The sequence below is a fragment of the Eretmochelys imbricata genome, chromosome 1 (assembly GCF_965152235.1).
Source record: "Eretmochelys imbricata isolate rEreImb1 chromosome 1, rEreImb1.hap1, whole genome shotgun sequence".
Taxonomy (NCBI): Eukaryota; Metazoa; Chordata; order Testudines; family Cheloniidae; genus Eretmochelys; species Eretmochelys imbricata.
In genome coordinates, this window is record NC_135572.1 from 119,540,437 (window position 1) to 119,565,365 (window position 24,929).

General features: G+C 42.8%; 1 protein-coding gene across 1 annotated transcript in view; it reads left to right on the forward strand.

Annotated features, from left to right (window-relative positions):
- Positions 1-24,929, forward strand: part of LONRF2 (LON peptidase N-terminal domain and ring finger 2) — a 58,105-nt gene that overhangs the window by 13,078 nt on the left and 20,098 nt on the right. Inside the window, exons 2-3 of the mRNA XM_077814530.1 lie at positions 21,577-21,695; positions 22,727-22,849. Coding sequence (XP_077670656.1) covers positions 21,577-21,695; positions 22,727-22,849 — 242 coding nt within the window. The remainder of the gene's footprint in view (positions 1-21,576; positions 21,696-22,726; positions 22,850-24,929) is intronic.

Sequence of the window (24,929 nt, forward strand, 5' to 3'; positions counted from 1 at the left end):
GGATGTGCTGCTGGAGGACTGAGGAGTACAAGCGTGATCAGGCTTTAGGAGGAAGTTCCTGCGGTGAGGGTAAAGAAGGTGTTGGGAGGAGGCCATGGGGAAGTAGCCCAGGGAGTTGTAGCTGTCATGCAGCTGTTACAAGAGACTCTGCAGACAGTTGCAATCCACAGGGCCCTGGGCCGGAACCTGGAGTAGAGGGTGGGCCCCGGTTCCCCCCATACCCCTCAACTCCCTACTTGATATTGGAGGAGTTGACCTGGACTGTGGGTTCCACCAGAGGGGAAGGTCTCTGGCCTGTTCCCCGATCCACTAGGTGGATCAGCAGAGACTTCAGGGATTGTTCTTCTTCCTTTCCCTATGCTGGCCAGTGATGAGGCTAACTGAGTGAATGGCAGGTTTGAGCCACTACCAAAAGTGGCCAAACTGAGGGCTGCCGTGAATCTCTGAGGCAAGCAAATCCACCAATAAGCGCAGGACCCATCAAGGCAGAGGAGGAACTTTGTCACACTGGTGTCAGGAGTGGGATCGGGCGCACAGTGGAGCAGAAGTAGGGTGTTTAAAAAAAAAAAAAAAAAAGAGGGAGAGGGGTGTGGGGTTTTTTTTGTTTGTTTGTTCCCCCCACCCCGCACCACAATGGAGGACGTAGTGTGGGCACTTATACAAGCCACAGCTGCCCAGCAGGAGGCTATCTGTGTTCAGGCAGCCGCCCAACAGGAGGCGGTGCTGCTGCAGCAAGAGACCAATCACCCGTTGATAGACCAGGCCGCTCAAGACCATGCTATGTTGCGGGAACTGCTAAACCAGGTGAAGGCCCTTACAGAGCTGAATAGCAGCCATGATGGGACGCGGATCATACGGGCCAGCAATTGTCTGCAGAATATGACGCGGGAGGATGACATAGAGGCATACCTCCTGGCCTTTGAGAGGACAGCCCTACGGGAGGCTTGGCCTCAAGAACACTGGTCTGGCATCCTCACTCCATTCCTGTGTCCAGAAGGCATATTATGATCTGTCTGAAGAGGCTGCAGCAGACTACCCCTGGCTGAAAGCAGAGATCCTGGCCAGATCTGGGGTAACGATCGCAGTGTGGGCCCAGTGGTATTGTGAGCGGAGGTACCAGGAAAACAAAAGCCCACGGTCCCAATTATATGACCTCCTCCATCTTGCACAAAAGTGGTTACGAACCGAGTCTTGGAGTCCAGAAGAGATACTAGAGGTTCTGGTCATTGACCAGTACATGCGAGGACATCCGCCAGACCTTCGCGCCTGGGTAAGTCAGAACGACCCCTCCACCTATAACGAGGTTGTTGCCCTGGTAGAGAGGCGTAGGAGGACAAGGGAACTGACCCAACCAGCTAAGCAAGAGGCGCCCTGAGTTAAACTAGTGGCACCAACCCCCAGAGCTCAGGCAACTGAGCCCCCAAGAAGGCCCAGGTGGAAAAACAGAGGGGCTGAAGGCCCACCAGAGGCCATTAAAAGTCAGAGCACTGAGGGTGAAGAGGATCGTGATGTTAGACTGCCTAAACCAAGAGACTGGGGAATGCCTAGGGCCCCATACAGATGTTACACCTGCGGGGAGTGAGGAAACATAGTTGCACAGTTTCCCAATGCCCAGGAGTCTATGCAACGTAGCCTAGGCAACTGGCAAAACTCCCTAATTTACATTGTGGGGGTTGCACTAACCCCACACAAATATACCAGGCCACTGAGTTTAAATGGAGTAGAGACCACAGCACTGATAGATTCAGGGAGCGCCATCACGCTCATCTCAGGAAAGCTCGTGAAACATAGTCCGTTATCTACAGGTGAAACGCACAGGGGTGACATGCATCCATGGGACGGTTAGCTATTACCCCACCATCCCGGTAAAAATTGAAATCCAGAGGAAGCAGCAGGTATAGTGCCTAAACTCCCTTACCCGGCACTCATAGGGAGCGACTTCCCAGGATTTGATGACTTACTCCCAGTAGGGGAACTGGAGAAAGGGGAGGACCCTGAAGCTAGTGAGGCATCCATGGTAAACTGTCAACCCCCAATTTTCTCTGAAATTTCCCCAGATGTTTTCTCCACTCAAGGCGGGGCAGAAAAAGAAAAAAGGAAAGAAGGGCAGCTAAGGCCTTGGGAACCCGAATACTGACCCAAAGCCAGAGGGTCTCTCTCGTAGGTAGGTGGACCTGGGCAGCTGGAAAGGAGGCCGCCCAGGAGGGAGAAGCACCTGAGCCAGACCCCAACCTTAATGCCTCTGAACCAGCAGAAGCAATAGAGACTCGTCCTCTAGAACTTGGGCAGACCAGCCCCGTGAGGGAAAATTTCGAACGGGACCAAGCCGAAGATCCAAGGTACAACAACATTAGGAAGGAGGTGGGGTCCCTGTGGAAGGGAAAACCCAGGGACCCAACCCCTACTTCATCATAAAAAAGGACCTCCTATAAGTTAGGGGAGGGTGTGCAAGGAGCAGGGAGTAAGAAAGGAGGACTTAAGAGTACAAGCATGATCAGGCTTCAGGAGGAAGATCCTGTGGTGAGGGTAAAGAAGGTGTTGGGAGGAGGCCATGGGGAAGTAGCCCAGGGAGTTGTAGCTGTCGCGCTGTTACAAGAGACACTGCAGACCGTTGCAATCCACAGGGCCGTGGGCTGGAACCCAGAGTAGAGGGCAGGCCCAGGTTCCCCCCATACCCCTCAACTCCCTATTTGATACCGGAGGAGTTGACCTGGATTTTGGGTTCCACCAGAGAGGAAGGTCCCTGGCCTATCTCCCGACCCACTAGGTTGGTCAGCAGAGACTGCGGGGATTGTTCTCCTCCCTTTCCCCATGCTGGCCAGTGATGCAGTTAGCTGAGTGAACGGCAGCTTTGAGCCACTAGCAAAAGTGGCCAGACTGAGGGCTGCCATGAATCTCTGAGGCAAGCAAATCTGCCAATAAGCGCAGGACCCACCAAGGCAGAGGAGGATCTTTGTCACAAAATATATATATATAAAAATAAAATGTTGAAGAGAGTTGATGCTAGCACACTGTCCTGTGGGAGACAATTTTGTTGTCTCAAGCGGCTCCACTTCTTACAAAGTTCTATGTAAAAATGTCTCTTCTCCGGAAGAGATCGGATGAGCTGCACTAGGTGGTGGTCGTGCATCATATCGTAGACTTTGGCAAGCAGGTTTTGTTGGCTGACTGTATCATATGCAACTGAAAGGTCTAAGAACACCACGTCTGTCATCATCCCTCTCTTGATTCCCTCTTCTGCATGCTGGGGGATGTTTAGTATTTGGCCAGTGCAGGTCTTACCGAAATCTGGAAGTATTAGATCTTGTTAAATATGAAGTGAGAGGCAATTGTAAAGGTGGTATAGAAGTGGTATTGGCCTGAAATTCTTTGGGTCAGAGGCATTCTTTCCTGGATTCAATAGAGCTGTTACACAGGCTTGTCGCCATAATTTGGGTAATCTAAAGGTTGATGAGCAATTGTTAAAAAGGCATAATACCCATACATGGTTGCAGGGCCAAAGTGCTTAATTTGCTCCATGCATATGTCGTCAAGTCCAGCTGCTTTTCCATTCTTCAAGTGACTTGTTCCGGCATTGAGTTCATTTATTGTGTACAGCTGGCTGAAATGATTTTCTTCCAGATTAGTTTGCAGTTAGTACAAATACTACAATTAGTACTGTAAGCTGCTTGTTCAGAGCTTTCCGGTTGAGCAGAAGCTGGTGTGCCACCTGATTAACTGTGATTTTTGTGGTGGTGCTCTACTTTCTTCGGGTTATTATTCAGCTTGTGAAAGGTCAATGATGCTTTCCTGTTACTGTGGGTCATGTCTATTCCTTCAGTCAATTCTTCCATTTCTGTTGCCTTTCTTCTAGAAGCTTGTTAGTCAGGGCTGTCCCTGCCGTGATAGTATCTTCTGAGAGGATCTCTTTGGAACATTTGTGGGTATTTTTTGTGTTCGGCTGCTAGTGTGGGAATAAATCCTGGTATGTGCTCAGTTCTGCATCCGTGACTTATTGCACTGAAGCCCATTACAATTGCTGTAGTTACTATAGAGGGCTCATGCAAATAGAAGAGGCAGTCTTTGATTCCTAATAGTATGAAAAGTGTTTTGAGAGAGACCGTTATGATTCACAGTGTGAAAGCTTGAGAATGAATGCTGGTAAATGCAATAAAAATTGGTAGTTCTTATTTTTAGTCTCACTATTGATTTTGTACCCAGTGCATCAGACTTCAAAATGAAACGCTTATCTGCCTGTGGTTGATGACTCATTATGCAGCATGTCTAGAAAATCCTTTCAGACTGGTGGTGAAAAGGTCCATCATGTAAAGTATATACTGGAACTCCTGCTTCACTCTTTCATAGTTGCATGGGAGAAACTTGTTTGTGGTCAGATCTGTGAGCCTTTGGCCGTACACAGTTACACTTTCAACAAGAATTAATTGCTAGAAATAACTTAATGTTTACATTATTGTCTTAGGAAAAGTTGACATGGCTTGTAAATAAAGCAAAGAGCTCCATGTCTTGCACTGTTAAATATGAAACCAGGTTTTGATCCATAAAGAGGAGCTATGTATCTGTTGGTTATCTGAGTCTGCATACCATTCCATCCAAACAGGTGCATAATTTTATTTAGGCAAAAAGTATACGTGCAAGGCATTCTCTGTGGAACATCTTCCGCAGGGAAATTAAACAAAAATTGTGGGTATCCTGCATTTTTCTTTCTGCTCCACCTTTACAATCACTTTGTAGGACAATCTTGAATTGTCTCTCAGAACAAAATAATTGATTTCAATCTCTCTAATGGGCAGTATGTGGACTCTGCTCACCTTGTTGTGGCAACATAGTATAATTTCTTTTAAAATGAGTTAGTGAAATGAGGACCAAAAACTCAAAGGGAGTGGAGCTGGAGATGCAAAAATGAAATGTTTAGATGAGGTATAAGGGAGGGGAGGAGAAGGGATGGTACCAAACACAATCTCGATTAGCAGGCAAAAGGAAGGTAAATTAAATCTGTTGCACCACACCAACTGACAGTATGCCAGTGAATGTATCTCCTACTGTACAAAAAAAAAAATAAAGTAAAACAGTGATCCTTCATCACCAATGGAGAATCTGATCTATCTTGAGTAAGATTGCTTCCCCCTCCACTGTGTCTTTGATCTAGGGAGGACACTTGTCTATGGAAAACATGTTCCCTTTCTTCTCCTCTTTTCAAAGTGGTGGTCAAAGCATTAAGACAGGGGAGGTCACTATTTGTACTTCTTCCAGGTGATGCTGTTAGCGGTCAATATGGATTGGGCCAGAGAAGCTGGCTGTTAGTCTCCTTCCCCCTCTTAACTGTGGAGAAGTAACAGACCGTTCTTCCCGCTTTAAAGTCTCATCTTAAAGCAAACATACAGCTCAACAAAATAATCTATGGTAATGTAGAGGAGGGAAGAACCAGACAGCTGGAGTGGAGCAGGACAAATAACAGACTTGATGTAGGGTAGTATCAGAAGTGGATTTTTATGTGTAGAAAAACTTTGATCCTCTGTTGTGAAGTCTTGCTTTGATCCACTAATTCCATCATTAATAAAATATTTAGACCACTCTTGGGACCTATTACCTACCAAAATTAATCAGGTGGTGTGTGTGTGTATATATATATTGGGACTTAAATAAGGTTGCTATCCCTGTTAAAACAATCAGTATTGTAACTGATGTGTTCTGATTTGGAGGCAGTTGCCTCACTGCATGAGTGTAGCTGGATTACTTAATAGTTATCTTGGACTTTCCTCACTATTTTTTTAAAAAGTGATGTATACCCAAACTGTTACAAGAGTTTTTAGTTGCATGTATTCTACTAGTTGAACTATAGAACCATAGGCTGGAATGTTATGGATCTTCAGTGAGTTTCACAGCAGCAGATCTAAACTCCAGTGGCTGAAGTGGCAAATAACCCTGTTGATGTTTGTCTGATTTGTGTTTCTCAGAATTCAAGCTGATTGAAGAGCCGATGTTCAATTTAACTTTGCCTCATACTGATCTGCTACTTCATTCTGATTTGTTTCATTTGAAGCAATAGTGAGACGATAGCATAAACAAAGAATAGAGGAATGGAATGGCAGATGTATTGAGTAACATGACCAGAAAACTGTCAAAAGTTAGCATGGACTACTACAAGTTAAGAAGAAAATGTGATCTGGGATATCAGCTTTTCCACTAGCTCTACTATTATGTGTCACAGGCAGAGAGTGAGAGAGACCAAGATGCTGCAATGCCCAAGGCCCCTGCCATGGCATCCATACAAATCCATCCTCCTCTTCCCAGAGTCTGAGGTGAAAGTGCTCTGTTGATAGACTAGATTTAGGAATAATGCAGTATTTCTGTATATCTTCCAGAGACTTGGAAGTGTCCTCGGAACACAGGAAACTCTTCTCCTGTAATGAAATAAAAATTTATTTTGAAGCTGAGCTACTGTGTATTTTTAAGAAACTGTGCAATTACTGGATGAAGTAGGTGGCAGTTACTCAGCAAGGAAGTTGACTGAATAGGGGTGTGCAACTGAAAGGTACAAAACCCAGTTGTGATCTTAGATTGCATCCAACTTCCTTGCAGAGAATAAAAATTAGAAGAATTATATTAAAGAATCTTATTATAAAAAAAAATAAGAATTAAATAAGGCATATAAGCTTTCTTTGTATGCAGCTACATTAAAAAATTACTGGCAATATAGTCCAGCAGTTAAATGTTTTTGCTTGTTTTCCAGGTATATGTGTAGCCTTCTTTTATATATGATGGCCAACAAACTAGAATGTTTGAGTTGCATGTATGTATCTGGAATATGCTCTGTTTTAGAGATTATAACCTTGTCTTGGTTATGTCTTGTTTCATATTGTCATTGTGCTTGTGGGGGCTGAGAGGGAATGTACTTTGTTCCACGCCACACTGTTGGCTTTAAGTTTCATTTGTAGCTAATGGAATCTGGGCTGTGATCAACTCTAGGGTGAGAGCAGACTAGTCACTGGCTGGGGAGAGGGCAGGGGAGGGAAACTGTAAAGGGAATTGGTGCCTTCAGCTGCCAGAAGTTCCTCTGAACCTTTTTTGATAGCAAACATTAAGCTATCAAGCCAAAAGAACAAATTATCATACCTCTGAGCACTTCCTAAGTAAGGCTAATAGACTCTTCTCAAAGGTAACAAGACAGCAGTAGTTTTTGTGGCAGTAGTCATATGATCTCCTTCTCCATGCTCAACTGGGCAACTGCAGTTTTTTAATGGTCTCCCAGGATGGAGCTTGTGTACAATACTGCTGTTCAGACCTCCTCTCACTAGGATTGTCAGCATATTCATCCTGTTGCACATACAACTCTGAACAGATTGCCCGTCTTGTAAAATAACACTGCAAAATTCTGCTCACAGGTAAGTGTGGCAAAGCTTCTGTTGAAGTTAATGAGACCTTTTTGTTTACCTCGAGACAGCATATGGCCCTTAGACTTTGTACAATAATTGACATTCTGGAACCCAGACTGTACAGTTGCTTCATATCTGAACATGAGCATGAACCTTACCTAACACGAGGCCAACAGAGCTAGATGCTATCTGCGTCTAAAGTGCAGTGACTTGAGGATGTAATAGCAACCATTTCTAGTAAGAGCTTTAACAATAAAGGACACTTAAATTTAATTAAGCAGCATTTTTCTCTCAAAAGGAAAACCAATTTTAAAATCCTGTTTGTGGACCCTGTTAAACACTGTCAGGGTAGTGTACGCGACATTTCTCTCACTTCCACAGTTGCAGGAGACAAAGCTGGCCAAAAGCGATTCTGTAGATTGTCTGGTGCTTTCCTACCTGCTAGCCCTTAATGCTACAAATTGTCTGTAATAGATGTTGTAGCTTATGAATTGTCACATTATCTCAGATGTAGCTGCATACTGCTAATATGTTTTTCTTATTTCTTTCTTCCTCTTGTTTTCCCCAACCTTCTGACTCTTCATTGTACAGCACCATGTGGAAGCAGAAAACAATAAAAAAAAATGTTTGTATTGAATGGTCTCTAATTTTAAAAGGAGGCTTGCCAAAGAAAAAGGAAATGTAGTCTCTGTTCACATTTTCAATACCAGGGTGGATAAACAATTATTAAAAAAAAAAAAAAACCTATCTAAAGATTAGTTTTTAATTAAGATACATTATAGCTCAAAGCTATCTCATCATGGAATAGGGATTATAATTCTGTAATATGAGACAATATATTCATGTAATGTTTCAGAAAAGTTTTGTAAATGAGTTCCAATAGTTCATGGATTAGGGACCCAATCTTATGAAGTTCTAGGGGCTTCTGTATAGATTAATCTTTCTGTCTACCCAATAGGACTCAGTGCTCAGTCTAGAAGATACCATCAGAGATGCTTAGTTTTTCAGTTCTCAGACTGGATTTGTGTCTCCAGAAGTAACATGTTTGTTAATAGCAAAAATGTTTTTAAATAAATCTATAAAGGTGAGAAATAACAGACCTCAGCTCTGTTGTCCCTCTGCAACTTTGTGTACACCGAGTCAATCCCTTACCTCTCTCTAAAAGTGCAAAGTTTCAAGAAGTTCAATGAATAGAAGATTGTTGGGGCAGAATAGATCTGGACAAGGAGAAGAAGTCTGGAGATAAATGTGAGAAGCAAGGGACATATGCTTGTTTTGTTAAAATATTATGTTTGCTGCAGAAGAAAAAATCGAGAATACTTAAGGTTGTTTTAGTTAAATAAAACAATTTAAGTGTCTGTCTGGTGGTGATCTCCTAATACAGCATGGCAAGAAAATCCTCCAAATATTAATGATTAACCTGTTGAATTGGAGATAGTTCACCTCTCAGTGACTCCATAAATACCTGCTTAGATTACTTTTGGTAAATGAAATAACCAAGCAATCATTCATTTTCTGATATAGCTGTAAAACTAATCTGAAAAGTTTTCAAAATAAATCACTGTTTAAAAATGTATAGCGTGTACCTTCTAAAAATGAAACCTACATCTAACTCTGAATTTTGAAGAATATGTATTAAGGTTATAACAACCAACAAGAATACACTTTTATGTAGAAATCCGTGATTAAATTGAGTCTTCCTGACTAGTGATTTAAATCAAATCCACCCTGTTTAATACACTTGACCGGCTGACCTTTTAAATAAAGGGTATGTTTGTAAAAGATGCAGTGCACCTGTCCTTTCAGTGAGGTGAGCATTCACAGGAACCATTCCTGTTATCCCAAATTGATGATTCTTCTAGGGGGTTGCACACACTATAGCTTGTGTAGACTGAGCTCCCTGCACATACCAGGAGCTCTTTGCATCCCTCCATTACCCCCACAAGCTCCCTGTGAGCCACCTTCCCATCCCTCTCTATTGCAGACACTCCCTGCAAATCGCATGCCTCTCCCTCAAGTCAGATTCTCTGTTCCTCTCCATTATACCCTTGGTCTCCTATGCCAGGGTCTCTGCCCTCATTCTCCCTCCTTTCCTCACAGCAGGGCCTTTGCTTTCTCCTCTCCCCACCCAGGTCCTTGCTTTCCCCTCACCATTTCTTCTCCCACCCCCAGCTATTGTCTTCCTCATCTCCACCATGTTGTCCCTTCATTCCCTCATGCCTTCCTGCTCCACCCTTCCACTGCCCTCTGGGTCCCTGCTTCTTCCCTGATAAAACCCTCCTGGAAGGCTCCCATTTCTGTAAGAGTCCAGGCTACAGACAGTTGCCCCATGCAGCAAATTAAACTGCTGTTTCTGATATGATTAGGTAGCAGCAGTGGGCCCCCAGAGAGATTACTGGGCATGCAGCACTAGGAAGTCTAGACCCGTCTGCCCCCATTTTTCCACTAACTCAAGCTTTTCTAGTATTCCAATCTGCACCAAATTCACTAGGCTTGTGCCCGTTGATGCTGGCAACATTCCCTAAAATTTTTGAATTGATGAGGGAGCGTTCACAGAGCTTGGGGGAGGAGGGGAAAGTCCGCTCGGACTACTCCAAGGATGGTGGCAGTGATGTGATGCTCTGCTCTGACTCCAGGTGTGGAATTTGCAGGAGGGTGGTGCGGTGCCCCTAATTGCCTGGGAGTAGCAGGAGGGGTGGTCACTCTCAAGAGCCAGCTGTTTGGTGGAATGGTATTGGTGGGAGCCCTGCATAAGAATTTTCTCAACTAAAGTAAAAAGAAAAGGCGTACTTGTGGCACCTTAGAGACTAACAAATTTTTTAGAGCATAAGCTTTCGTGAGCTACAGCTCACTTCTTTGGATGCATTCACCTAAAGTGTGAAGCAGGGGACCTGCAACTTATAATCTACTTGAGGTCTTTGGCGTGGGCATGTTTCTTTATTCTGTGTTTGTACAGTGCCTACCACGATGGGGTCCTGGCCTATGATGAGAGCTCATATGTGCTATAGCAGGTTCTCAACCTGTTTATCGTTTTGAGCCACAGGTTAAGAACCACAAATCCCCTTCCCAGAGAACCCTCCACAGAGTGGAGTCAGGAGTGGAGCACTTGAGAGTTCCCATTAACTTCAAAGTAAACTTTTACAGTGGAGTTCAGTTATTGGAGCTGGTCTGGACTCAACCAGGTTTTATAGCTCACTGTCAAAACCTGACCTAGAACAGAACCAGCAAGTTTCATATCAGAAACAATTAACTGGAAAGGCTGAGACTTGAAGTCATAAAAGTTTCAGGGTTTTTTACAAACAAGAAATTATGGTTCTATTTGTGAGATATTTAGGTGCTTTTTCTTTGAGTTCACATATCTTTCTCCTCAAATTTGAAGCAACTTTTATAGAGATGGAGTATGAACAGGGAACACATTCACAGCTAATGTAGTCCTGGATTTTACCATGAGAGTCCCAGGTTGGGAAACTGACTCTAGATGAGTATGACAAAGGTAAATTGTTCAGCAGAGCAGTCCTAGAATTGGGCAATCCTACTTCCACTGACAGTTATGTTAGCAGTATTGTATGCCATGTCCAAAGTTTCACATCATAATTGCACTCTCATCTTTCTTCCTTGGAGTCTGCTCCCCTCCCTGCTTCAGAAAAAGTGTACGTAAACTCTGAATATGAGGCACTACAGTTATCTGTTTTGAAGCTATCCGCATCCCACCCTGTAGTAGAGGGCTGCAGGGGTTTAGAGAAAGGATCCATGTTTGCTAAAGCCAGAAAGTCGGTTCTAAAAAGTGAAGAAACAACTGAATTCCTGTTCAAAAGTGGGGGCTTCTACATAATTTACCAGAACTCATTACTAGTTAAGGGAAGACTATGACATAAGTGTTTTATAGCATCACACACAGATCAGGACCCCCTTGGGTTAGGGGCTGTACAAAGGCAGAAAAGATTATTCCTGTCATGAAGAGCTTCCAGTCTAAGTACTGACTTACATAATAGCAAATAATAATGGCTGCCCCTTCTGCCCACCTTTCTGAAAGGCCATGCATTTCAACAACCTTCTCTAGCCCAGAAGAACGAGGAGGGACTCTAATAAGTTGGACTTCCTGAGCTGTTCACAAGGGTTATGGTAGTCTTCTCCCTTTTGGAGGTAATAGGGGAAGGAGGTCAGGTTGCCCTCATTTCCCTATGATAGAGAAGAGGACATGGCTATTATTTATTTGACTAGCTCTGAAGTGCTTCCTGGTTTCTGTGCAGAAAGTGTCTGATTTGTCTTTGCTCCAGTTGGAAAATATTTCTGAAAATGGAATGGTCTTTAGCAAAAAAATAAAACTAACTTGATTGTTGGGGTAGAGGATGTTTTACAGCCATTTAAAGAATTAATCAAGGTAATGTTTAATTTGCAGAACACAATATAGCCTTTGTCAGATTACACATTTTTAGACCTTTTGTGAGATTTCTCACAGAAGAAAACACTCTTATGACTGTAAATTATGTGGGATTTTTGTTTTTTGTTTTTTTTAAAAAAAAAACAAATGAAGTGCGTGTCTCTCTCTAGCACATGTTTCAAATGAATGATACCCTTTCTGGAAAGGGTTTGAGCTAAAAAGGAAATCTCATGTCCCTCCTTAAGTGCCCTATATCAAATTTGCTTAAAACATGACTCGGAAACCTGATCCTTTTTAGCTGTTGCACTGCACAGAAAAATGAAAGTGGGAGTTGTGCTTACCTAGAGACGATCTCATCCACTCATTCTTATGAGGTAGGGATTCTTTACATCTGGATTATTTTTTTTTTAATCTTGCAGACTTCTGTTGCTGTTTTAACAATTGAATCTGTTTGGTTGCAGAATAGCATTAATACTATTTCAGGTGTTGGTCTAAAATATACTAGGTACTTTACTGAAAATATCAGATGAGAATTTGCTCTAAAGCGTTTAGTTTAAGGACCTGATCCTGTGTTTGGGCATGTGCAAGCAGATCTAGTATGGTTGCAGAGTCCCTCTGAAGCCCATAGTGTTACACCTGGTTGTAGGAGTCTGTATAGATTAGATTGCAGGATCAGGACCTAAATGAATCTTGGTCAGATACAGGAGTGGGTGGCAAAGCAGATAACGTCCAAGGAAGATGAAGGCTGAGGAGGAATAAATACAGAATTGGTTGTGCAGTACACTAAATGTTTTTGATTTGTTTTTTTAAACTAGGCAAATGTGAGAGTAATATGTACAATTAAATGATGCATGATGTACTAATAATACAAGAACGTCATTGGTTAAGACCTTTTAATTTTTAGTATGTTAACTGCAATCTCTCTTGCTATAATGGGAAAAGGGACAAAGTAGAGTGGGAGTGCAAAGTTTTGAACTAATTCTAACTTTGTAATTATCTTATTTTTGTTTAGTTTTGGTACAAAGTTCATTTCAGGGGACACACTTATTTTTTCACTTCCGTGTTCAAATGTTTTGAGTTTTCACAGAAAACAAGACTCTAATGCTATAAAAATACAGATGAATTCGAATTATAAAAATGAAAATAGCATATTTCACCGTTATCTGTGTGCATTACTTAATATTTTATTGGTATGGCTTTTTACAGATACATAAAGTACTCTTAATACAAAAGAGAATAAAGCAGTACGGCATTATTTCTGGAGAACATGTTCAGTCAGCTGCAGAAAAAGGGAGAGGTTTTTAGAAGTATCTCCACCCTCCCCCACCTCCACCCCTCCACATCCCCGGAAGGAAAGGGGGAATAATCTTAGAACAAAGAAAGCAAAGCTTTAAAACGATAGCCTAAAGATATGTGTAATGATAACATTTTGATTTTTAAAGATTTGTATTGGACCAATCAAGTTAAGTGCTAGCTAGCTAATATAATTTTGACTTGACTGCTGTTACCTTTGGGGGGCACCCGCTCCCGCCCCACACACACACACACACGTTCCCTGCCTCTTTTTAATTGATTTTTAAATCACTTATGTCTAGTCTTACAACTAGACTGAGAGCTCTTTTGGGGCAGGGATAGCTGCTATTTCTTTACAGTGCTCAGCATGATTAAGCCCCCAGTCTGGATTAAGGCCTCAGGATGTTACAAATAGGGGATCCATTAAGTAAACTTCAAATGGGGGAAGAGGTGGACAGAAATGGTATTAAAACATCCACTTCCTTCCGAGACATCACTGCTACCTTTTTCTGAGGAATGCAGCTCTACCACTGAAATTGCCTTGTAAACAACCACCTTCCTTATGCAAGAGATGCCAGGTGTTCTGTTTGTGGAAGTCAATGAATAAGTAGCTTCCCTTGAAAGATACTGCCAAGCCTGCTTGTATTGTACTCTTTTGAGATAAAGTATGATCTTGGAAACTTCTCTACTCTTCAGTCATGGCATGCTTTGTCCTTTTTTTGTTTAGCAACATTAAAATTCCCTTGCCCTGTTTCATGAGAGCAGGAAAACATGGTGGTTCTTGTTTGCCTCATTTGCTTTCATAGAATATCAGAGTTGGAAGGGACCTCAGGAGGTCATCTAGTCCAACCCCCTGCTCAAAGCAGGACCAATCCCCAGTATTGCCCCAGAACCCTAAATGGCCCCCTTGAGGGTTGAACCCTGGGTTTAGCAGGCCAATGCTCAAACCACTGAGCTGTCCCTCCCCCATAAGCATCAGTGATTGTCAACATTTACATAACAGGGTTTGCTAACTTGCTCCCTCTATTGGCTACATAGCCAAAATAGTGTGATCATGTATTAGCAATAAAAGATGTTCTTTAGTAGCTTGTTGGGGTTTTTTTCTTCTTAATTTTTCACTGACTTCTAATTGGCCCAAGGCTATCTGATTCCCCAGTCTGTGTTAGTATCCATTGATACAAATGGAGGTATACTGCTGAAGCGTCCCTAAACCAAAGTGTAACATTGACAGATCCACAGAACTCTGAAAATTATGCTGAGCACTCAAGTATACAAAGCTCTGTACAAACACTGTTCTCCATAGAGAGGTAGTTAATATTCTAGTAGTACCTAGATGCATCCGATGAAGTGAGCTGTAGCTCACGAAAGTTTATGCTCCAATAAATTTGTTAGTCTCAAAGGTGCCACAAGTACTCCTTTTCTTTTTGAGGATACAGACTAACACGGCTGCTCTCTGAAACCTAGTAGTACCTAGAGGCCACAATGGGAATCAGGGTCCCATCATGGTAGGCACTGTACAAATGTATAAAGAAACCACCCTCCCTGTCCAGAAGTGTAAATTGAGAACTGAAAACATAGGGGGAAACTGGGTTTCCACACACACAATTCCTAGAGTGAGCAATATACTTCCAATAGAAGTGCTGGGTGATTAGGAACTTGATAGGGGAGGGGGAAATCTAAGCAAATCTAAGTCTACCCCAGAATGCTTTTGAATCTCTCTGATGCTGGCTTTCTTTTTATTTAAAGGGGTGGGGGGAGAAACACTGTTCAAAGTTCATTCTAGAATCTTTGAGGGTAAGACTGCAGACATTATATGTAAACTATGTAGCTGAGCTAACGCAGGACTACTTCCTTCCTCATTAGATTTATAGGTGTAATCTCAAAGTAAGGGGAGGAAACTAGTCAATCCCTCTTGATATGTCAGATTTTCTTCTGGGCAGAATTTAGAATCTCTTATACTGTTTCTTGGCTAATTATCTCAGTGATTAGCAAGATTTAGTGGTGATGGCAGTGCAGTTTTAAATATACATCATCTGCTATCTGGAAGACCTATTAATTGACGTAGAAAAAGCACGCTGAGTGTCCAAATTATATGGATTAGGAGGTATTTTTAATGTAGGTTGTAAGTCTGAGTTGTATTGTTTTACTTACTTTTCTGTGGAGTTCTAGTTGGAATTCTAAACTGTGATGAGAATGGTGATGCAACATGCATTTATCTTTTGGGGAGAGATTTTTAAAATAAAAACCACTCCACTGGCTCATGGGTAAAATGTTTTGTATATTGTTGCCTTTTGCCAACCAACTGCTAAGTATGCTGAACCAGGTATGTGTAATGTATCAGTTCTTCTTCGAGTGTGTGTCTGTGTTCCAATTCTAGTGTGTGTGTGTCCCATGCACTAGAGATCACCATCTTTTGATCAGTAGTAATTCTTTCTGCCAAATCTGTTCATTTGTGCCATCAAGCCTGCATGAAGTGTCAGGCAGATCTGAGATAAAAAGGATCAGGACCCCAGACATTCTTATACAGTTCCAGGTTGTCTTTGACAGCTTGGAGTCCTCAGGCAAACAGTAGGCAATTATGGAGACTTTGAAATAGACCTGTTTCCTAAGCTGAAATTTTGAACATGTGGGTTAATTATGTTTTGATTGGATGTGTAACTCCATTTAGCATTGGGAGGAGGGCTTGAAGAAACTGCTTCTAATATATCAGGGAGAAATGGTAGCTAAGCAGGATTGAGAATTTTAGAAACTTTAAATATTTTTCCTTTCCGAGCAACACATGGCTTGGCTGACACCTAATACATGTCAAGGTTCCTTCCGCACTCTGAACTCTAGGGTACAGATGTGGGGACCTGCATGAAAACCTCCTAAGCTTACTTTTACCACCTTAGGTTAAAACTTCCTCAAGGTACAAATTAATTTTACCCTTTGCCCTTGGATTTCCACTGCCACCACCAAACTTTATCTGGGTTCCTGAAAAAACGGAGTTTGGACACGTCTTTCCCCCCCAAAATCCTCCCAACCCTTGCACCCCACTTCCTGGGGAAGGTTTGGTAAAAATCCTCACCAGTTTGCATAGGTAACCACAGACCCAAACCCTTGGATCTTAAAACAATGAAAAAGTATCCAGTTTCCTTACAAGAAGACTTTTAATAGAAGTAAAAAGAAAAGAATCACCTCTGTAAAATCAGGATGGTGAATACCTTACAGGGTAATTAGATTCAAAACATAGAGAATCCCTCTAGGCAAAACCTTAAGTTACAAAAAGAGACACACAGACAGGAATATTCATTCTATTCAGCACAGCTATTTTCTCAGCCATTTAAAGAAATCATAATCTAACACATACCTAGCTAGATTACTTACTAAGTTCTAAGACTCCATTCCTGTTCTGTCTCCAGCAAAAGCATCACACAGACAGACACAGACCCTTTGTTTTTCTCCCTCCTCCCAGCTTTTGAAAGTATCTTGTCTCCTCATTGGTCATTTTGGTCAGGTGCCAGCGAGGTTACCTTTAGCTTCTTAACCCTTTACAGGTGAGAGGATTTTTCCTCTGGGCAGGAGAGATTTTAAAGGGGTTTACCCTTCCCTTTATATTTATGACATACCTGGAAAAACTATTTACTGCAAGCATTATTGGCAGAATAAGTTTAATCATCCTGAATGTACACAATGTGTGTACAGGTCCTATCTTTAGTATTTGCAGTCAGCTGTTTGTATGCCAGGGCACTCTGAGGAATTCTGCATGCTGTGTCAATGTTCTAACCCACGTACAGTGTAACACTTTTTGGTGTGAATGCTGGCACACGTGTACTCAAAACTTGCTTTTTACTCACTTTTTATGTGCGTAAAAATCATTCTGATGAATGCCTGCAAATTGAACTCAAAGGGGATGTGAGCAGAGCTGAAGCTAATTCATTAATAAACTCAGGTGGGCGCTCTCATGGAATACTTTAACTGAACAACTTGATACTATTGTTCAAGCGTGAACAGGATGCCATCAGACCCTTGGGGTAGAAATTTTAGTGATCTCAAACGGTGTAAAAGTCAGGTTAAAAATAAACCAGAGAAATATCAAATGTTTAAGTTTAAATATGGCCATTTGGCCAACTGTAAAAAGTGGGGCTGGATAGTTGAGAGCTTTGAAAGAAAGACCCTTATGTTTGCTTGTGTTAAAGTGTGAGTGTGGTGTGGTTTTTAGTTTTGTTTTTTTAAACTTAGATTGAATCATTTACTGTTCAGCATCTTGGAACCCATTAATTCCACATTTGTTGAGCCGAGTGTGTAACTTTGTGTCTAATTTTCCCTTATAAATGAGTGTACGAGGAGGTTGCAATCACTTGGAGTTAAGGTACTTTATAGATATGTAATAATCCACCTGGATTCTCTAAATTTGAGTTTAAACTCTAGCTCTGAGGAGTGACTCTCTTGTTTTTGTTTCCCTCCTCCCTCCCCTACCCAAAACTGTTATTCTACAACACTAAATTAAAGCTGATAAAGTGAGTTCAGTAGCAGTGTATACCATAATGACACTAAACTGGGAGGAGAGGTAGATACACTGGAGGGTAGGGATAGGATACAGAGGGACCTAGACAAATTAGAGGATTGGGCCAAAAGAAATGTGATGAGGTTCAACAGGGACAAGTGCAGAGTCCTGCACTTCGGACGGAAGAATCCCATGCACCGCTACAGACTAGGGACCGAATGGCTAGGCAGCAGTTCTGCAGAAAAGGACCTAGGGGTTACAGTGGACGAGAAGCTGGATATGAGTCAACAGTGTGCCCTTGTTGCCAAGAAGGCCAATGGCGTTTTGGGATGTATAAGTAGGGGCATTGCCAGCAGATCAAGGGACGTGATCATTCCCCTCTATTCGACATTGGTGAGGCCTCATCTGGAGTACTGTGTCCAGTTTTGGGCCCCACACCACAAGAAGGATGTGGAAAAATTGGAAAGGGTCCAGCGGAGGGCAACAAAAATGATTAGGGGACTGGAACACATGAGTTATGGGGAGAGGCTGAGGGAACTGGGATTGTTTAGTCTGCGGAAGAGAAGAATGAGGGGGGATTTGATAGCTGCTTTCAACTACCTGAAAGGGGGTTCCAAAGAGGATGGATCTAGACTGTTCTCGGAGGAAGCAGATGACGGAACAAGGAGTAATGATCTCAAGTTGCAGTGGGGGAGGTTTAGGTTGGATATTAGGAAAAACTTTTTCGCTAGAAGGGTGGTGAAGCACTGGAATGCATTACCTAGGGAGGTGGTGGAATCTCCTTCCTTTGAAGCTTTTAAGGATGATTTAGTTGGGGATTGGTCCTGCTTTGAGCAGGGGGTTGGACTAGATGACTTCCTGGGGTCCCTTCCAACCCTATTATTCTATGATAATATATCTTCCTGGTGACAGTTAGCTCTGGATATGATCCAGCATGAATTACTTTAACCTGTCTATTATTCTTGAATTGTATAGTTAGTAAATTTAAACTCTCAATGCAGTATGCTGTGCGAGAATGATAACAGATTACAAATTTAAGTAGTTCAGTCTAAGATTTGTGCACAGGTGAGCTCATTTGGAGTTGTGCATACACAACTCCAATTGCTTAGTCTTGGGTCTTGCCATCTGGAAAGTCTTATTTCTGATCAACCTAACATTTATAGACCATTACTTATAAGGTTGGCCATGCCTCCCATTTCAGAGTAACTGGAAGGTAGGAATCCTGAAGTAACTTGTCACTGTCTTCCTTGATCTGACTCTCGACTTTTGTACTACTTCTGGAGGAAAAAGACCAGCCCTTTCTCCTTTCATATATTTTCATGTCCTCGTGTTCTTGGCTATTTGGGAATTTGCTGTTGAATTCAACCTTCCCTGAACTGCTGTGTTCCAGAATTACTGCTTTCCTTTAATTAAAAGGGAAAAATGCTCTTGTGATTCTGCAGACAAGCTTATAACTGAACTGTGATGCAGTGTAGTCTACCTGAACCTATAGAGGGTTTGAAACAATAGCTCTGAATTCTTGACTGATACTGAAACTTAGAGATAATTTATGACATTAGCAGAAACATCAAGCCAACTTGCCTAACCCACAATCCCAAACTGCTTTCCACACCTCCCCAAACCCCAACTGCTTGTTCCATCACCAGAACCTCTAGCTTCACCGCTGACCGCTTCTGCCGCATGATTACACTGCTAATATGGAAATCCGCTGCATATGAGCACTGATTTAATATCAAAATACGACAGCAGCTGTTCCGATTGTATTTTTATACTTAATCCTCAATTTCTAGTGTACTGGTATAGCGTGTGACAGAATTGTAGAAATTTGCTGTAGAACTTAAGTCCAGTTTGTCATGGAAGGAGGTGTACAGGCATTTTCAAAGTTCATATCTGGTATATTATGTGAGTTGTAAAAGTTTATCAACTGCACACCTATATGCTACTTTTGTTGTACAGGGCAATATCTCTATCAAGAACATGCCCTTTGTTTCTGCTAAACATAGATAATTTCTACGTAACTATGCATTAAGAATGCTCTCAAAGAAATGAAACATGAGCACTGAACAGTCTCCATGCTTGGGTTCAAGTGCACTGCAGAGTTATAGGAGCTACATAAGTTGTCTTCCCTGTTTCTTCACACCCCATCTTTCTACAAGGCATTTGAAGTTGGGCAGCCATGGACACGAACCTCCTTACAATCTGTGTGTTTAGATGATCACAGAAATTGAAATGTGCCTGGCGAATTACCTAGAGTCATAAATGGCTATGGAACTTTAAATGGGGAGCCAGGAAACATGTATAAAATAAAGATAAGATTAAAAAAAAGGGTAAGGAAGTGGGATAAGGGCTAAAACAAATACAAGCCATATTGTGAATGGGTATGAAATGGAGTGGTTTTTAAAATTTGAGGTTGGGTAACTGGGGAGAACACAAGAAGGGAACTCTGCAGTGAAAATGCAAGGAGAGAAAAAGTCCATATTGAGGAGACAATGGAGGTCATTCTAGGTATAAAGGGAAGGTGTTTAAAAAGGCAGGAAAGGAAGAGTAACTGGGAGAAAAAGAGCGTATGGCACACAGTGGAGTAAGGAAAGTGCTGTGCAGAGCTTTAGTGTGAGGGTGAAGAGTTCAAACATTCTGTGGAAGATACAGGTATGTGCTAGCTCAGAGCTGTAGGACTAAGCATCTTAAACCCTATATACCCAAGTCTTTAGGGAACTTGGGGGCGGGGGAGGGGAAGCCATGATGTTGAAGTGGCTTACAATCTATAGTGCATCAGGTTCATGAATGAATTGCCACCAAAGTATACAAGGCTTAAGATGTCAGCGAGCTAAAAGACTTTTATCATAGACTCGTATCTACTTTACGTGGAGGTTACAGAGGATGGGAGGGACATAGCCTGGTGGTAAACAGGATCATAAAGTTTGGGGTGCCTTTACTCTATGCATTTTATACTTTTCAGTGAATGTGTGCAGTGTTTATTTAGATTTAAGTTTTTCCACATATTGCCCCAGAAGTGTGCTTGGCACTTCTGACGTTAGGTCTCTTTCCCCAGGGAACAGGTAATCAAAGCATACAACAGAATTGTGAAAAGTCAGAGGATGTTGTTTGCTACGTATTCATAATTCAGCTTGGCAGGATTCACTTTCAGTCAATAAATGTCGGTAAACGTGGATTTCAGCTGAGCCACTGAAATTGATTGGGGGGCGGCGGAATCAGTGGGAAGCCTGTGGGGTTCGGGTGGCACCAGCCCTGGGGCAGCACAGGGAGCCCTCTCCAGCTCTGCTGTCACAGGAGCAAGCAGGTTCATGACAGTGGGGTTGCAGAGGGTTCCGTCTGCTGCCGCAGGCTTGGTGACACCGGATCCTTGTAGGCACAAGATGCAGGGAAGACTTGCAGTCCTGGCCTGGCATCACAACCCCTTACCTTCCCCAGCCAGGACTGCGAGGAGGAGTCGTCCCAGGCCCTGGAGGAGGCCACCCCACTGCAGAATGGCTGTTGGCTAGGAACAGAGCCATTTGGCAGCGGGGTGGTGGCCTCCAGGGCCAGGACTCATCCTGGGTGGGGGGGAAGAGAAGGTCTCTGCTCCTCTGGGCCAAGACCTCAGCCTCCCTGATGTCAATGGGCCCCACTGTTGGTGCTGGGAACCCCCCACAGCCTCAACCTGACCCCCCCAGCACCTGTGAAAAATAGAAATAATTAAAAATAGGAGAAAATATCTTAAATAAGAATCAGTATTGATTGTCATAATTAGAAAAAAAAATCAAATTCTGCCAGCCCTATTCATAAGCTCTCTTAAGAGTCTGGCCGTGAACTTTATATATGTGAGAATAATTGATTAGTGACACGCTGAGAAAGGAATATACATAGCTTACAGGAAGAAAAGAAGGAATTTTCTGTTTCTAATAGGTAAGCATACAAATAAAATGCTTCATTGCAATAGCATTTTTTTGGGATAACTCAGGTTCAGGCTAGGATATTATGTTTTGCACGTGATTATTCTTCACTTCGTGGAGTTCTTAACCTTCTCTTTTTTTGTTTTCCAGCTCCCTGCAAATGTTCGTTAATAGCACAACGAGCAGAACTGTGGATAACCATGAAAAACTATCAACAGGCTCTCCATGATGCAGAGGCACTCTGCCAAAACAAACCCCTCTGGCCCAAGGTACGGTACACTCAAGCTTCAAAGACAGAAATATGTATCAGGGTCTCTCTTTGTGGTGAGGACAGAACTTTTTCAGGTCGCTTTTGGAAGGCTATTTTGGCAACCAATAGGGCTAGAAACTTGAATGAAAGCTTAAATTCTACATAAAACAACGAGGTCTGTGGTGGAACCTTAAATCTGTGCTAGTGCATGGAATTGCTTTGGCATGTACATCCATTGGTCCTTCATGCTAAGGTCCACTGATCTGTTAAAATGGGTACGTTGGCATGCTTGGGGACAGAACCAGACCTGTCAGTCACTGGCAGTAGGGGAATGCTCCGCCTCCTGAAATTCCCTCCAGTGGCTCAACCAGCCCTCCACGCTGCAGTGCTTTTCTGAGGAAAATGCTGGGTTTATTTCAAATTTTTTAAAACTAAAATTTGGTTCAACAATGTATCTAATTCTCAGACGTGACCCAGGGCTGCACTTTTTTGGGAGGAGGGAGAAGGCGGTTACACACTGTGGAAAGAAATACAAGTTATATGGTAAATTTGAAGCAGTCCATGAAGTACATCAGGGGAAAAACTAATGCCTCTTTGCAAGTGATAGGTAGAACAAGTGCAGCATCAGAAGCCACCCACTCTTGGCTCAGATCTATGTGCAGGTCTCCCAACTATCCTTTTCTGGAGTTGAACCCCCTGACTGGTGCCAGACTCTCTGTCCAAAAGTAAAAGGATTACCTATTGGTTTGCTCAAATGCAATCACTTGACATTATCCAGAGGGTCTGTGGAGCTGTGCAAGAATTTCAGGAACAGCTGTGTTCCATTCCTGGTCTCTACAACCCATGGAAAGGCCACAACAGGAATGGAAGCATCCATTTTGTTCTTTTAGATCAGAGCATTGCAATCCACTCCCCATCCTATTTCTAACTTCTGCTCCATTTGAAAGAATGCAGTGTGTCTTGAGAAAATAAAAGCAGTGTTCATTGGTCTTGTGTTACAGTCAGTCACTTTGGAAATGTCAGTTTCACATACCTTTTGTTTGCATGCAGGGTCATTATGTGAAAGCACAAGTTCTTTCTGGATTGGGAAGGACTGAGGAAGCACTGAAGGAGTTTCTTTATTGTGTTGCCTTAAATCCTGAATGGAGCTTAATGAAGAAAGAAGCCCAAAAGGTACAGTAACTACATCATGGCACTCTTTTTTTTATGCAGGTCTGTTGTGCCCTACAGCTAAGGAAAATCTTTGGATTCAGATACATTCCATGTTAATAAAAAACCCCACACATTTTGGCACAATATCAAATAAAACCTTAGTGCATCTGCCATGGGAGAGACTTCTGCCTTCTTGATCACCTCCTTGTCCTGCTTGTAGGTGAGTTTTACTAAACTGTGTGCCTTACCACTGTCCTGTGGAAGCAAGCTGCAGAAGTGAGGCTGAGTGAAGTGAGGTCTAACCTCATAGGCTGAGTGAAGTGAGGTCTAACCTCATAGGCTGAGTGAAGTGAGGTCTAACCTCAACTTAATGGTGTCCATCTAATAGAATAATTACTTCCAGAATTTCAGGAAACAGTCTAGGTTATCAGTGGGCACAGGCCTAATTTTTGTTGGTGCAAATCAGAACACCGGAAAAGCATGATACACAGGAAAATCAGGGCTCCCAGACTCACCCATGCCGCAGGCAGAGAAATCAGAAGCGGCAGCATAACTTGCTGTGTGGGGAGAGAGTCTGTAGCCTGGACTCTTATAAGAGAGTTTTATACAGTATATTGTAGGGGGTAGCAGGAACCTGAGGGGGTGGGAGTTGAGTTGAGTGAGGAGGAGGGGCACAGACCCTGGCATGGGGAAATGGGGATAGTCATATGGAGGGACCTGTGTGGGACAGAGGGACACAGCCTCTGCCATGAAGGAGAGGTGGGGGTGTTTCAGGGAGTTCCTAAAAGAGAGGGCATTGTGTGGGTGGCAGAGCCAGAGAGAATGAGTGGATGCAACGGCCCTGGTGTGTTCAGTGAGTTCATCTGCAGATTGTGTGATCCCCCTCCCGCCCACCATCCCAGCTCTTCAAGTGTCCTCTGCATTTCCCACTCGTGGGAATGCCCCAACTGGTGTCTCCTGAATGGCAGAACTCTAACTAGCAGATTGGAGCACTCATTTGCCTCTCCTGCTGTCCCTCAAACCTCTGTGAACATGGAATTGGGGTGCAGATATAAAAGGGGTGTGGCACTCCAGCCATCTCAGTTCTTTCCAACTGTGGCGTGCTGAATGGATCAGGAAGTGCTCCTGGATTTGCACCTTGCTAGCTAGTTAATAATTTTATAGTTAGAATTAGTTAATTTTAGCATTAGTTTATGTTGTAAATCTTTTGGTTTCAGGATTCTTTGCCAAACAAAAAAATAAAAAGCCCAGTTTTAAAAGATGTCATGCCCGGCAGTGTATCTAGCATTCAATGCACATGCCTGGCATGCTTAGGTGAGGCACATTCACCTTCAGAATGCTCGATTTGCTTGAATTTTACAAATGAGCTGAAAAGGAGAGACAGAACAGACTTAAGACAATTTATGGATAAGGAAGCCTAACCATCCAGGACCAAGAGAGTACAAGATTTGAACAAGTCTCCTAGACTAGTGTCCACTCTAAGCAAGTGTGGGGGAAAGGACAAAACCTCCACCTCAGTACTTGGTACTAAAGGAGCCAACGAGTTAAAACTACTGTGGTGTTGGCCTCTGTTTCTAGAGCCAATCCATGACAAAAGAACACAGCTGTCATGGTGAGCATGAGCTCTGGGTTCTCACTGTTGTCAGTCTCTATGCAAAGAGCCAATCCTCGAGAGAGAGACCATTTGGCCAGAGGGTCTTCCAGGAACCGATCCTGGGTACAAGAGCTCAGGAACCAATGAGCGGGGTAGACTAGGATGATGCAGGTTTCAGAGTAACAGCCGTGTTAGTCTGTATTCGCAAAAAGAAAAGGAGTACTTGTGGCACCTTAGAGACTAACCAATTTATTTGAGCATGAGCTTTCGTGAGCTACAGCTCACTTCATCATCTGCTTCATTAGATGCTTCATCCGATGAAGTGAGCTGTAGCTCACGAAAGCTCATGCTCAAATAAATTGGTTAGTCTCTAAGGTGCCACAAGTACTCCTTTTCTTTTTAGGATGATGCAATAACCTGTACTGACATGGCACCTCAACAAATAGTAGTTATGGCACAGATTCATCTATGAAATCCTGCTCTGGTTCCATTACCTGCTTAATTGAG